Below are 15,373 nucleotides of genomic sequence, written 5' to 3'. Positions count from 1 at the left end.
AGTGAACTTCCAATTTCATCACTGCTTATGAGCAGCTCTTGGTTTCATTGTTCAGCTGCTTTCCACCCTGGCTTTGTTCAAGCATACTTCCTCCATCACCTCTCCTCCAAGAATATGTTTAATTGGCTTTGCACGAGTCTGGAGATGCGGTGACAGGGTGGTGGGTGGTGGTGGTGAGGGGGGAGGTGTCCCATGTCACACCACCTCAGAGCAGCTACATTACCTTAAATTGATTTTGCAAATGAAAGCTAAAAGCTAAGCAAAGGCGACCCATCCATTTTGCCTAAAGATGATTATAATGCTCTTTTACGGCCTCCTAAATGACAAAGCAATTTGTTACCTGCCTGCATCAACATTTGCTTATATTAGCACCCGAGATGCTTGATTTTTATTAGCCCCGTGTTATCATTTTATGAAGACGCAGGGGCTCAGTAAAATTAGTGTGCAAATAGAATGCCCATTTTGCATTTCTCTGTGGTCAGCAGAAACACTGAATGCAATTGAGTTGATACCAGGCCAGGGGAGACATCCATAAAGGTAGCTTTCACCGAGGGCCTCAGCAATGCTATTTATCATTTCTGGACGGCAGGGATAGATGGGGTCAGTGTTAGTGTTTTTTAAAAGGGCTTGGTGGTATTTCACTTTTTGTTTTGTAAATGAAAAAACAATATAAATACAAAGGCAGTAGCTCAACTTCCACCAGCTAGAAGGGATGGAAACAAACTCTCTTATGCACATTATAGGTGGAAATGCAGGCATGGGATCTGACATTGTTGCTGATCGATCCAGGAGGAGACAGGCTAGTGAGAGGGGTCCTAGCCGAGAGCCGGGTGACCTTGGGCATGTCCCTTCCTTTTGTGAACTTCAGTCCCTCTGCCTATAAAATGGGATTCGTACTGTCCACTTCACAGAGGTGTGTGAAGATTAAATAAGATAAGCCATGACCTACATGAGCATATTTTAATTTGATAGCCAATTCCCAAGCAGCTATTTCACACAGGGTCCTGGGAATGGTGTTAAAAATAACCATGAAAATCGCTGCTTCTCCCTGAAGGAGCTTGTATTCAGTCTAGGAAATATTCAGGTGTCTAACTCCTCTTTTAAACCATAAACTTTTGTCTCCCTTTGTTCCTAAAGGTGTCTAGCACAGAACTGAGCATAGGGTGAGTTCTCAAGAACATATTTTTTGGGGAAAAAAAAAGAAATGAATATTGGCTCCATTGTATTTCTTGCTGCCTCTCGAGGCCTATTTTAGGGAAGCAGTAACCTTAGTACCAGTCACCCCAGTAGACGGAGCAAGTTCCAGGCCTTTAGAATCAGGCTTAATAAAGTTTATATATATATATATACACACATACATATATATATATATATGAGAATATATATATGAGAATTGGGCTTAATAAAGTTTATATACATAAAATATATATATTATATATAAATATATATTTAAAATATTTAAATATATATTTATATTTAAATCTATTTATATTTAAGTATTTTAAATATATATTTATATTTTATATATTTTATATAAAATACATATATATATAAATTTTATATCTATATATAGAGATATATAGATATATGGTCCCTGACTTTGGTGCATCAGCAGTTGAGATCATAAACCACATTCAAAATAACCTGTCCTAAGCAATTCAGAAGTAAAAAGCCTGTTAATTATTTCTGCCTCCACTCTCCCTCCAGATCATTCTCCAAAATAGAAGGTATTATTCTTTAACCCAGCTTCTCTCAGTGTTGATTTTTGACTTCCTTCTGATTGTGATTCTGTTCTGGGTCGATCCGGCCTGCTTTGGCCAGGGACTAAGTACCCCCTTGCCCCTTCCTTCTGGGGATGTCACTCTTGGCCACTGCTTTTATCTAATAATCTCTTTGCACAATAGCTAAACTTTATTATATGAATGAGATTTCTGTAGAAGCAGAAAAAAGCTCAGGCTCTGATTTTGGACCATATTTTCCTATGTCTTTGCGTGTCTAGTGATTCTTATTGGGTGCTGGAGACTGTGAATTGTACATTGTCGAGCGTCTGGATTTTGTTGTCTTTCCTTAAAGAGAGTTGCATTTTATATGACAAGCACTTGAGTTTCTTTTGTCCACTTCGATCGTTTCGTGATTTTAAAATGTTATTAGAATGAGTCTAGAGTAGTTTAGTCCCATCACTAAGACATGGCCCTTCCGGGCTCTCTCCTGAATGCCCTGAATGGTCAGTGAGGACTACCACTTTGGTGGTGGGAATTCCAATGACTCTTAGCCCTGTGTGAGCCAACACCTGCACAGTTCACAGTTCTCTGGTCATTTCCACACGGCATCGTGGAGTTCACCCTCTGCATACACATCTTGGGACCCCGCAAACACTTTTGAGGACTCCTTGACAGATTTCTGGGATTCTTCTTCCACAGAGCTCTGTCTACTCTGGAATGTACCACCTGCTTCAGACTCTCTGAAGCTAAATCTCAGTGAGATCTCCATGGTCTGCTCAGGATACCTCTCTCCATTCTTTGGTCAGGATTGGGCCTCCAGGCAAAGAGGCAAGGCAAACTTCATTTGTGCCCTTTTTTCCTTATATTAGTCTGGCACTGCCTCTTGTCTGAGAACAGTTGTTTTGTGTATGTGTCGATTATTTTGTTGCTTAAGTTGAAAAGGAAATCTGGTCCCTGTTACTTCATCAAGGCCAAACAGGGGCTTGAGTTCTCATTTCAGCTTGACCCACACCTATTAGCTGTGTGATTTTCGACAAGTTATGTAACCTCTCTGAGCATCAGTGTCTGCCTCTATAAAAGGAATATTAACTACACACGTTTCTATAGAACTATATGTATAGTATGTCCCTGACACACAAGGCACTAATTAAATGGCAGCTGCTACTGTGACTAAGAGAAATGGCTCATTTCTTTTCTCCATTATTTACTGAGTGTTTACTGTGTCCTAGGCAATATGTAAGCTTGTTTGATCACTAATACTCTCCACGTGTATAGATTAGCAAATCGAAACTCAGAAGGCATGCACAACTTGCCTAGGGGCACGATCAGTGGATCTGAGATTTGGCTTCACTCATGACATCTACAGATGATTGTAATATTGACATGATCAATTGCACCAATAGGAATGTAGTCTTTTAATATTGGGTAGTTGGGGACATAATTTAATTAGTCAGCAATAGCTGGGCCTTAATGATTCTAACCCATTGATTTAAGAAATGAATGTAAAGCACCCAGTCCATTCCCTGCCCCTCTCTCCCACATACCAACTCCCAGTCCCAGCTTTCCCTGCCCTCCTGAGCAACCGCCTTCCATTTTTTCTTACAGACAACCTTCGGGAAGGGGCAGAGCAGAAGGTAGTGTTCATCACAGGACGAGTGCACCCAGGGGAAACACCCTCTTCATTTGTGTGCCAAGGTGAGTTGCAAAATCTCGTGGGCATTCTGTGCCTCCCCCCACACCCAACTAGGGCACCATGATGGCCTCTGGGATAGTGTGGTCATATGCAGGGTCATTATCTCAGATGTGAATTCACATTGCTTCTAAAGAGGTTATACTTGATCTCCATTAGTATTTCTTTCAATAAATGTTTACTAACTACATGTATTAGTGGAAGAATGAACAGAGGGATGGATGGTTGAATGGTTGGTTGAATGGTTGGATGGTTGGATGGTTGGGTGGATAGATGGGCAGGGCTGAATGGAGTGCTGTCCTATGTGTCATGATGAGGATAAGCCATATGACATCACCTATACTCCCTAGCCTGGGTTTTCTTCTCTCCAGTGGTTTATCAAATTAAGAAATCTGGCCCCAGGCCAATGTGTATATGGGTAGGAGTGCAGGAACTGAGGCAATAAGGATTAGAAGCTATCTATTCACTCATTTATTCAATCATTCACTTAACAAACAACTTTTCAAATACCTACTATGAGCAAGAAAATATGCTTTGTATCAGACAACCAGAGGTAAATGAGATACAATTTTTCATCTCAAATATACCTCTTTATAATTGCGTTGTCATTTATTACTAAATATTTAGCCCACATAAAATATATGTTTAGTCAACTATGTATATGCATACATGCGTATATATATACATATATATTCAATTAGTGAACAAAGAAATATATTCAATAAATAATACATAAATAACAATTTAATGAATGCCAGGGTACTCACCAGCTTCAGAAGAAGACTATTATCTATTCCTTTTCATTCCTTTGTCCTCCCTTCTCCCTTCCTCCTCCCACAGGTAGCTGGGAGTTTGTATTTTGTTGTCTTTCTCAATAGTTTGACTGTACATATAAGCATTCCTAAACCGTCTAGGGTTTTGTTTCACGTGTTTTTTTTTAGCTTTTTTATAAAGTTAACAAACAGTATCACTCTGTGTACCCTGGCCCTTGTTTTCACCCAATATCCGTGGTGGTGGGTGTGGCTGGAGTTCAATTCTTTTCACCAGGTACCCTGGCCCATGTCTGACAGGCGCCTCAACTTCCCTGCCTGTTCTCCTGGACAATTCATTTGTTTACAGTGTTTTTTCTTATGGACCGAGCTGATACAGACATCCTCATGTACATTGCTTTGTGCCTACGTGCAGATGCTTTTCCAGGGTGTATAACATGGAAGGTCACAGGTCTTGTGTGTCTTCAACCTTACTAGATTTCCGCAGGTTTTTCTCTAAGACCTTTACACTGATGCCTGAGCGTTCCCACTCTCCCACATTCTCACCAATACACTTGCATTTTTACCTATCTAGTGCGTATATCATATATTAAATATGTGATACTATCTATGTGCCAAGCACGGTTCTAAGCACTTTACATATTTTATTTTATTTTATTTTTATTATTATTTTCATAAATATAATTTATTTTAATTATATTAATTTTTCTACATCATAGGAATTAATATTAACCGTATTCTTACATATAATTATGTAAGTTTGGAGAAGTTAAGTAATTGATCTCCTTTTAGTCCCAAAATGACCTTCAGGTCGAAGGGATTTAAAAAAAAAAAAACCATAGAAATAATATGACTTGAGGGAGATTGCGGATTGTCATGGAAGTATCTGGCAATTTGCCATCAGAGAGTCTTAGGGTCAAACGTTGGCTCTGCCACATCCTAGCAGTGTGATTTCAGTTTCCTTCAACATAAAATAAATTAGGATATCAATACCTATTTGCAAAGGCTGCTATGAAGCTGCGGTAGGACACGTGCAAACACACACCCAGTCCCATGCCGGGCACTCAGCTGACAGAACGAGCGTCACCCCCTTCCCCAGGGTGCTCTGAGATGCTGTAGGTAACCTATTTGTAAACTCTAAGGCACTATCGCAAATAGATGCGAGTCTTCTTTTCCTGTTTGCGTTCGTACAGCACTGTCATTAGACCTCACAGCTTCCCCACTTCTTTCAGACCAGGAGCCTGGGTTTGGGGCAGAGGGAGTGACTGCCCAAACCTGAGCCGCTCCAAAGAGCCTGGGTGTCTCAACTCCCCGCTGTCATCCCCGGCTCACTCCTTGGCCTTCTCACTTCCATCCTCTTTCCTCCCAGTATTGTCCTTGAAGTAACCTCTCCCAGGTCCCTCCTGGTTTTACCAACCCCTCTACTTGCAGCCATCTGTCAGTTACTAAACTTGGCAGCAGACCTGTTCCCCCAGCTGATCGGATGCAACTATTTTGTCCTTGTTTGTAAAAAGACAGTAGCCTTACTGTCAAACCTTTCAGCTCTGGGAGTCCAAACTCCCAGGCCCACCTCCTCTGTGGGCAGCAGACAGAGGGCAGGGTCACCACCCCACATTACAGACAAGGCCTGAGACCTAGAGAAGTTGAGTTCAGCTCGGGGGCTTTCTCTGCTGAGCCTGCTTTTCCAAAAAGGAATCTGGATGGTACCGAGTTGATAGACTCTGTGCTGTCCCGCAGGCTTTCCATCAATGTTTACTCCTTGGCACAGCCTTTTAATGCCTTCCCTCTACCCTCCCAAGATAAACTCCAACTCCTTGCCGTGACATTCACAACCCTCCACCATCTGGCTCTTGCCAGGTTTCCTGGCCCAAGCCTCATTCTATCCCTGCCCCATACAACTTAACCCTGAACAGGCAACCTTCTTCCCACCACTGGGCCTTCGCATGTGCTGCTCCTCTGCCCACCCCCTGCCGCCGGGCAAACACTTCCTATCTCCCAACGTTTATATCAAGAACCCCACATGGGCTGCCATCCCATACCCTTCAGCCACTGCTTTGCGCCTGCCTTGTGGTGACTTGCTGGTCATCTTTATTACCCTGATTTGTTATGTATTTGATTTATATTTGTTTCTTCCCTTTAAACTGTGAGCTATTTGATGCCTAGGGCTTGATCTTTGAGTATCAGTTTCTACATCTGGAAAATGGGGATTATCTTGTTTACCCCATGGGGCAGCTATGGGGGACAATGGCTGCATTGGTTCTGGGATTCTAAATTGGAGCTCAGAGAAAGAAGACTTCAGGTCAGACAGCCAGTAGACAGCAGAGTGGGACTTTGAGTCTGGGTCTCCCAAGCCTGTACAGGCTCTCTTGCCCCACTCAGGGATGGGAAATGCTGGAAGGCCAGGCTTGGGAAGCCCTGGGCACCCCACAACAGTTGATGTGCACTTACAGATGAGAACGGGGAGGCTCAGGGAGGTGAAATAGCTTACCCAGGACCACATGGTGAATTCATGGCAGATGTGGCCTGGGCCGCATGTCTTCTTCCTTCCCTATCTCTGTACCTGTCCCTGGAGACACAATTTGCCCTTTCTTGAGGCAGCTTAAGACACCTTAAGGCACCGTCTCTCTGGGTCTCTCACCGCGCGGGAGATAGGCCAGACCACAGCCCCACCGAGCCCAGCTGGATCCCCCCCCCAGCCCACCTTGTTCTGGGGAGGGCCTAGAAGGACGGTCGAGATGCCTCCAGCCCGGTTAATGCTGCTTTCACATTAACCGGCTCAGTGACCTTGAGCGGGGAACAGATATGTGGGGCCTGGACCTCCCCATCTGGCTGGGAGCACGGTCCTCACAGCCGAGCTGCTGACGCACCTGCTGCTGGGAGCAGAGGGAAACTATGTCATCCTAGAACTCTGAGGGGCGGCGATAAAGGCGGCAAGTCTCAGATTTCCTCAAGGCCCTGCTTGGCGGTTGGATGGGGGATTCTCAGTTACCCCTTGGCTGCCCCAAACCCCACTCATGGTGTATGGGAGGCCAAACTATCCCCACTTTCCAGCCAAGACAGGAAAGGTCCAAGGAGCTCGGGAGAGGCCCTACACAGCAGTGTGTGGAGCTAGCCGGCCTGACCCTGAACCCCAGCTCCTCCACGTAGGGCAGCATGACCTTGTGTAATCTCTCTGTGCCTCAGTTCCCTTATCTTGAAAAGGATATAACAGTGGGAAGCCTGCCTCATAGGGTCATTATAAAGATGAAATGAGCTTGTAGCCATAAAACATTTAGGACAGTGTCTGGAATACCCTTGGCCCTAAAGAAGTGTTACTGTGGAGCGCCTGGCAGGTGCCCAGTGTGGCTCCTCTGACCCCCACAAGGCGTGCAAACCCAGGTGTGTGGCTTCTGTGTCGTGTGCCCCAGCCCACCTCCTTCCTTGCTGTTTTCCTGAGAGAGCCGCTAGCGGAGCCCTCCTCAATTCTGCTCCAGGAAGACCAGATTGCAGGTCCAAGGTTTGGTCAGGTATCTGATTTCTGATCGAGTGAATGTTCTTTCACTGAAGCTTTCTGGGGTTGTTGGGACAACTCCAAAAAGTGCCAGTGGCAGAACACTTGTCCTCTGCAGACTCTTCGTAACTGAATCAGTTAAACCAGTAAATTATGCTATCTAGTATGAGCAAGGCCTACCACCCCTTGGAGGACAGCGTGGGGAAGTGGGCAGAGCCAAGGTCTTGGACTTGGGCAGGCCCGAGTGTGAGTCCTACCACCTCCACCTCCCGGCCTAGACCTTCAGCAAGTTCCTAGCTCTCAGAGCCTCTGTTTCTTTACCTGCAAAATTGGGGCAGCAATATAGTCCTTGAGGGGCTACTGTGAGGGTTAAGTGAGCCTTGCTGCCATGTGCCACGGGCCCCCCCATGGCTCAGACAAGGAGATAGAGCTGACCATCCCTCAGGGAGCTCACTCCTTGGGGTTACCCTGGGGAGATAAGAGGAGGAGAGGGGAGATATACACACCTACACATTCCATGTACTCACAAACACTAGGACCAAGCACAACCTAATGTTTCCTAAGGTGAAGTGGTGACCTTTGCCCCTTCTCCCCTCCCCTCCCCCACAGTTTTCCTCCCACTCCTATCCCTCACCTATGCCGCCTCTTCTCCTCTCTCTCTATCCTTTACAGCCTGAGTAAACACCAGACCCACTAAGGGGTGTTCATGGGCTTTTCACTTCCCTCAACTTCTGTCTTTTCATCTGTGAAATGGGAAGCATTGAGGGTGGAAAGGTCAGAACCAAGACCAGGAACTTGAGGTTCTTCAGGGCCAGACTCCTTGTGATTCCATGATTTGAGGTTGTTGGACTCAGCTCAGGGCAGACAGGGGCCTGACGAGGGGAAGGTCTAGAGTGGCTGTTCTCATGTGACCCCCACTCTGGGTCCCACAGAGACCCCCAAGTGTCTTGCTTGAAGCCTGGGGCTCCTCCCATTGCAACAGATTGCCTCTTAGCAGAGGCAATAGCAATCTCACACAGAACTCTCTAGAGAGAAAATCCTGAAGACATATATGCAAACATTCTACAGATCCCATGCAAATCAACTTCTGACTCTTCCATATTGCCTTAATGGAAAGGGTATCACTGTGAAGCTAGTAAAACTGGATCTGAAACCCATTGAGGCCCCTGTGAGACATCAGCAAAGAAATGTCACCACTCTGACTTTGTTTTGATCCCTGTACATGGAGCCAATAGAATTACAGTTCAGCCCCGCTAAGGAGCATACAGTGCACATCCCCGGTCCATCTTTATTCCTTCATGTCACACGTACCTGCTGCGGACATTCCCTGTGCCTGGTGCTGAGCTACATGCTGGCAAGAGAGTGGCCAAGAAGTAGACCCGTCCTTGCCTTCCTGGAGCTCACGGTCTGGCAGGAAGAAGGACTTGAACAGCAGATGCAAGCCCCAATCCTCAAACCTCCAGGGCCCAGGAAACGTAACTTTCCAGACTTTTCTGTAACTGAACTTATTTTCCATTTTGAAGCCCCATTCTTCCAGGGACCAGAAACTTAATCTCCGTCATTTGGGGATCAGCCTTCCCCAGGATTGTGTCATTTCAGTGAAGAGTGATGATGCTCTTGGGGATGGTAGACAGGTGATGTCCTTCTCAGTGTCACCATCTATCCACACTGCTTCCCCTGCACCTGTTATATCCTCGCGACTTCCTGGACCTTGGTCATTGCAGGTCAGCCCCATATCAGACCCCATTTCCTGCCTGCAAGACTCTATATTCCCTGGCTCTCTGCTAAGCCTGCACCCAGCCTCCACCCTGCCCACCTTCAGGACACTGAGCCCAAACACCATTCCACACTGCAGTGGGGGATCCCAGGTCAGTCCCTGTCGTTGGCAGTGGTCTCTCCTGTGCCCCTCATACCCTTCAGCTGGGCTGGCAAATCCCCGTTTACCTCTTCCCTTTCTCTCCCAACATCCTCTCGTCCCCACACCTTCAGCCAAACCAACCGGGAGCAAAGTCAGACAACACACACGCCCATTTCCTACACGCCAGACACTTTGCTTCTACTGACTCACAGATCCGCACAACAATCCCCAAGGTAGTTTTCTTCTTTCCTTCTATTTTTTTTTTAAGATTTTATTTATTTATTTGACAGAAAGAGATCACAAGTAGGCAGAGAGGCAGGCAGAGAGAGAGGGATAGAGGAGGAAGCAAGCTCCCCGCGGAGCAGAGAGCCTGATGTGGGACTCGATCCCAGGACCCTGAGATCGTGACCTGCGCCGAAGGCAGAGGTTTAACCCACTGAGCCACCCAGGCGCCCCTTCTTCTTTCCTTCTTAACTGATGTGGAACTGAGTCTGTGAGATGTTAGGCCACACAGCTATTCAAACCCAGATAGCTTGAATAGGCTGTGCCTTTAATCATGGAGCTATGCCCTTGAATTGAAGAGCTCTTCCTTAGCCAACAGGCCTTCTTCCTCACCTTCTGGCTTTTGTGTGGGATCCCCCAGCCCAGAGCTCCTTCTCCTGGCACCCCTTCATTGGACTCACTGTACTCATCCTTTACATCTCCATTCTCCACAGCCCTTTCCTAGGCGATCCGAGTTCTCAGCGCTCCCCCAGATTCTCCCGCCTGAGCCTTTGCCCGTCGCCGCAATGGGAGTTGCTTTCCCACCGTGCATGTGCTAGGGCAAGAACTCTTCTGTATCCTGCAATTCCAGGCTTATGGTGCAGACCTGGCCCTGTGAATGTTTATAGAAAGTGATTTTCAGTTCAGCTAACCCTATACTCTGTCAAAGCCAAATGAATGCCTGGGGCCAGTCTACCAATGGGCGTTAATAGGCACCTGCTGTGTACCCTGGCCTGAACCAAGTACACTGGGAGAAATAACAATGAATAGCTCATTGGGGTTGCCTGGTGAGGTTCATCACGACCAGGCTGAGGTCAGCCCAGGGCAGTGAGCTCTGTGACCTGGCTATAATTTCTGATCATCTACCACTTTTCCTTCCCCTCCCCCAGCCTCTCATGCCTCCAGTCTTCCCATTGTCCTGCTTTCTTCCACCTTCTTGATTAAATCAGTTCAAAGGCAAGGACCCAGCGAACTTGTTTACCAAAGGAACAGAGACTGATCTAAGGAGGTTGATTGTGTCTCCCTGCAGGAGGGAGATTATTCTCCTCACTTGATAGATGAGGACCCTTCAACTCTGGGGGAGAGGAATAAAGGGATGGAATCCCAGACTGCCAGTGTGGAATGTGTCCTTGGGAATTATCAATTTCTTTCTCCTAACTTTAAAGAGGAGAGTAGGCCGGAGTCTTTCTAAAGCTCACCCAGTAACGGAGGCGCAACTAGAACCCAGGTTCTCCGGCAGCTGGTTTGCTGGCTTCTTCAACTCAGCATCCTTGCTCCCAAGTCATGTAGCTAGCAAACCTCACAGACCAGGACCCCCAGTTCCAAATTCCATTCAGCTTGTTCTATCCTCGTTGCCTCTCAATCCTCCATCTCAGTGAGTCGATTAAAGCGCATGACCGTTTCCAGGTGTTATGTCAGGCAGTTCAAGTACAGGTGTTCTAACCCCGACACATGGGTTAGATTCCAGATTGGGTATTATTACTCTTGTATCAAGCTGAGGAAACGAGGCCGAGAAAACTAGTAGCTTCTCCAGCTGATAACCAGTTAGGGTCCAAATGCATGTGCCCAGGTCCTTCTGCTTCCTCAGTCCATGGGAGGCTTTTGGTCTGTGGCCAGGGAGGTGGCATTTCCTCTCCACTCTTATGTTCTCCAACATTTCTCCTCACGCTACTCTCCACTTGCCACCCCCCACACACATTCACAAAAGACTCTCCTCCCACTTCTGATCATGCAGAATGATTCCTGTTGAACTGTATCTGACCTCCAGCCAAGACGAGTCTAAAACCTCTCCTCTCCTTGCCCTGCACTCACTATGGGAGAGGAAGCTCTGGATGGCTGCAGCTTCTGGCCTGGCTTTGTCTTCTCTCATCCTTTTATTAGCTGCCTAATTGGCAGCCCAATTAATCTGCTCATCTGTGAAGGAGGATGGATCACAATGAGCTACTCCATTTCCAGAAGCCATTCTCTGCCATCCTCTGAGGCAGCGTGTCCAGGCCCTGAGCGCAGGCTGGCTCCTTGATGGAGGGCTGCCCTGGGAGCCGGGGTCAATTAGTGGACAGATTAAGCAATTATTAGCCCCTAACAAGGGCACCTGGCATCATTAGCCTGCCTGTTTACTGGCAAACTGCAGCTTTAATATGAAGACCAACAAATAAATTAGGGCATCTGGTCTACTGCCGCGTTGGTCTAGAAGTAAATGATGTCCAACTGGCTTTCGGCGGCCGATGGATTCTGAGCCCTGGCCTGATGGAAAGCCTGAGATGTCCCTCACTGGTCACAGCAGTTTCGGGATGTGCTGTGGAGCCATTCATCATTCCAGGATCTAAGTGCCTGCCTCTGGCCCGTGGATGGTCGGTTCTTAGTTACCCTGCTGCTTCCTCCTGTCTGTCTGTCAAAACGTGCTTATCTTTCAGGGCCCAGCTCCAAAGCTTCTTTCTCCTTGATGCCTTTCCTTCTCTCTCCAGCAGGAAAGGTGTTCCCTTCTATGCTCTGGGAGGCGTGTACACCCTCCTGCCGTTTTCCAACATTACAGTTATTTCATGGAATGCCAGGGCTCCGCTTCACCTCCTTTTCCCCAGGTCTCTGAAGAAGTTGAAATGTGGAGAAGGGAGGGAAAGGTAGGGTGAGAACTTGGGTTGTTTGTCCCCCCCGCCCCCTCATCAAGCTACACAGGCTATCACCAGAAGGAAGTCAATGAGGGCATTAACAGGCTCTGATTTGCACTTTAGGAGGATCCCTTTGGCTACTCTGATGAGGGCATGCCCCCAAAGTGGTCGCAGTCATTCAGGCCATATGTGGTGGTGGCCTAAAAAAGACAAGTAGCAGAGGGATGGAGATACAGGGAAGATCTGCCAGATACAAGGAAGAGACCTAGGGCCTGTCTGATTGTGGCAGGAGAGTCATGGAGAATTCACCTTTTCTAAATTTGATCACCTGGAGGCAAGCACTGGTGCAGGGAGAAGCAGCATGAACCAGGCCTGTGAACAGCGGGTTCTCAAACTGGGAAGAGGGGCAGAGTTGGGACATTGAAGAAACCTCTTTTTCCTCATGTGACTATAACCAAATTCCTCCTCCTCTCTGCCTTCTGGTGTAACCACCAGCAATAGGAGGGTTTAGATCCCTGAGTCCCTGACCCTGTAATTGTCCAATCCAATGTCAACACTTAGACATTAGAGAGTAGCTCTTAATTCATTGTTTGGAGTTACCCTGCCTCTCCCCTATCTCTATCTGTCAAAATCCAGGACCTCCAAGGCACAACCCAAGTGCTCTTTTCTTAGACGCCCACATGATACTCTGCAGCAGGACACACGCTCTTCCACCTGCCCGTGGGCTTCAACATTATGTCTTGAACTGTCCCTTAGAAACAGAAATATGGTTATAAAACTCACCAGGCAACACCTAATCCATAGCCAGACACCCACCATGCTTGACAACATAAGCCAAAAATCACCTTTGGAGCTCTCACTGCTTCCAAGCTGAGGAAAATGTGCTCCTTCCTTCTTGAAACACTTTGAGGTTAACCCAGATTTCTTCTCTTTCCCTAGGGATCATTGACTTTCTTATAAGCCAGCACCCTATTGCCCGTGTCCTACGGGAGCACCTGGTCTTCAAGATTGCACCAATGCTCAACCCTGATGGAGTCTACCTGGGCAATTACAGGTGAGGAGCAGGGGAACAGCCCAGAAGCTGCTAGTCACGGAATGGTGGGATGGAAGCCAGAAGAAAAAGGCAATATGTTTTTGAGAAATTTTTCATATTACTCATGAATTTATTAGAGGAACTTTCACCCTGATTTTTGACAATGTGACTTAATGAGCCTTGGATGTTTTATGCACAGCCACCTGAGGTAACCTGCTAGGATTTTCTGGTCCACTTGCTGGGCCAGGAGTCAGGAGAACTAGAACAAGTTTTGGCACCCACTTCCATGTAACCTCGGGGAATTCACTTTCCAGTCTGATGCTCAGTTTCTCTTGCATAATGAAGGCAATGATCACATTCCTGATAGGGCACTGGTGAGAATCAAAAGAAATGGTGGGGACAAATGTGCTTGGCAGAATATCGTATGGGGGTGATAGGAATGACTGTTTTGATTGTGTTTCTTCTTAGAGGTCATTGATGAAGGAAAGTGGCATCCCAGGTCATCTGAGCAGCATTTCTCTCTGCTGTGGGCTTACGAGCCTGCCCCACATACACTCATGCGCTCAGATCTTGAACTCTCTTTCTCTTGCCTGAGCACCACAGTTTATAGCCCAAAATTTAACTGCCCAGTGAATCATCTGCCAACGGAACATTGAATCCTCTTGGATAGTGTGATTATTCTTATTTGACAGTTGAGGCAACTGAGTTGCCCAAAGTCACACAGCCTGTGAAACTGACTAGTTCTCTAATTTCACTGTGCACATTACACATCTTTAGAGTGGATTAGTCCCACACCTTGCAAAGTAACATTCAGCCTTGTAGCTTTTGCAGAAGAGACTCTATGTGACCTGGTGCCTATCTGTCCACATTCTGCCTCGCTTCCCACCCTCCATTCTTAGAACTATTGCTGCAGCCTCTCTAAGCAAAGCCTAGTTCCCTAGACATGTCCTGTTGGTTCCTGATCCTTACCTTCCTCAAGGCTGCCCTCTGCCCAGAACCTGCTATCCCTTCCTTATCTTACTAACTCTTGTTCAAACCACAGCTCATGTCTTTCCTTCTGGAAAGCATTCCCCAAACCCCCAAACAGAATTAGTTATTTCGTCCTCTAAGCACGCACAGGCCTGGTTATTGAACAAGAGTTATCCCATTGCATGGACCCCGTTGACTTCAGGCCAGCGGAGAGCAGGGACTGAGCCTTTGTGGTCCTTGTGTCCATGGTGCCTGGCTGCAGGGATCAGCCCACAGTAGATGCTCAAGAACTATTTGATGGACATGAGTGAAGGAAAGGGATGACTTTACTGATAAAGAAACTAAAGCCTACACAGCTCAGATTAGAACCCAGATTTTTCAATACCCAGATAGATCCCTTTTAAACAGAGTTGGTTTACTGCTTTCCAAAAGCATGGCAACTGGGTCCAGCAGGGCTTCCCAATACCTCTGGGTATAAGTTAGAGAGAGCCCATGGGATGCATGATGCCTTAATTAAAGACAGTTTTGTTTCCTGTCTTAATTGGCTCAAGCAATGGTTCATTAGCACTGGCAGGTTTTATGGCTTGCTGCAGGCCTGAGAGCAATGCCTTTCCACCTTCCCTGGACAGAAGGCATTGTTAGCGGTAATGGTGGTGGAAAGACCATTTGATTTATGTTAACATTTCTGTTTAATTACAAGAGCAGCAGTGGTCAGAGGTCAATTTTGTCCACTCTATGCACTTATGTATGTCATCCTCTGCTGTACAGGGATGGTGAGATGGAAAGAGGTCTGTGACCTTGACCAAAATGTTTCCCCTCCTGGGCCTCTGATGGCCACTGGGATGGTGATGGGGAACTAGATGCTTTCTATAAGTCTTCAAGCTCCAGATTTTCTGATTGGGGGATTTCAGGGTAAAAGAGTGCCAACCCTCAAAAATGGTTCTCTATTAAAATCTAAACCCTCAATGTTTTCCT

At 46.7% G+C, this 15,373-nt stretch overlaps 1 protein-coding gene across 2 annotated transcripts in view; it reads left to right on the top strand.

Annotated features, from left to right (window-relative positions):
- AGBL4 (AGBL carboxypeptidase 4) overlaps window positions 1–15,373 on the top strand; it is a 1,588,908-nt gene that overhangs the window by 1,468,761 nt on the left and 104,774 nt on the right. For both annotated transcript variants that reach the window (XM_059137376.1, XM_059137375.1), the window contains exons 7-8: window positions 3,327–3,416; window positions 13,336–13,450. In XM_059137376.1, the coding sequence (XP_058993359.1) occupies window positions 3,327–3,416; window positions 13,336–13,450 (205 nt within the window). The remainder of the gene's footprint in view (window positions 1–3,326; window positions 3,417–13,335; window positions 13,451–15,373) is intronic.

The sequence above is a fragment of the Mustela lutreola genome, chromosome 10 (assembly GCF_030435805.1).
Source record: "Mustela lutreola isolate mMusLut2 chromosome 10, mMusLut2.pri, whole genome shotgun sequence".
In the NCBI taxonomy this organism is placed as follows: Eukaryota; Metazoa; Chordata; class Mammalia; order Carnivora; family Mustelidae; genus Mustela; species Mustela lutreola.
The sequence above is the reverse complement of the archived record's forward strand: the minus strand, read 5'-3'. Positions and strand labels throughout refer to the sequence as shown.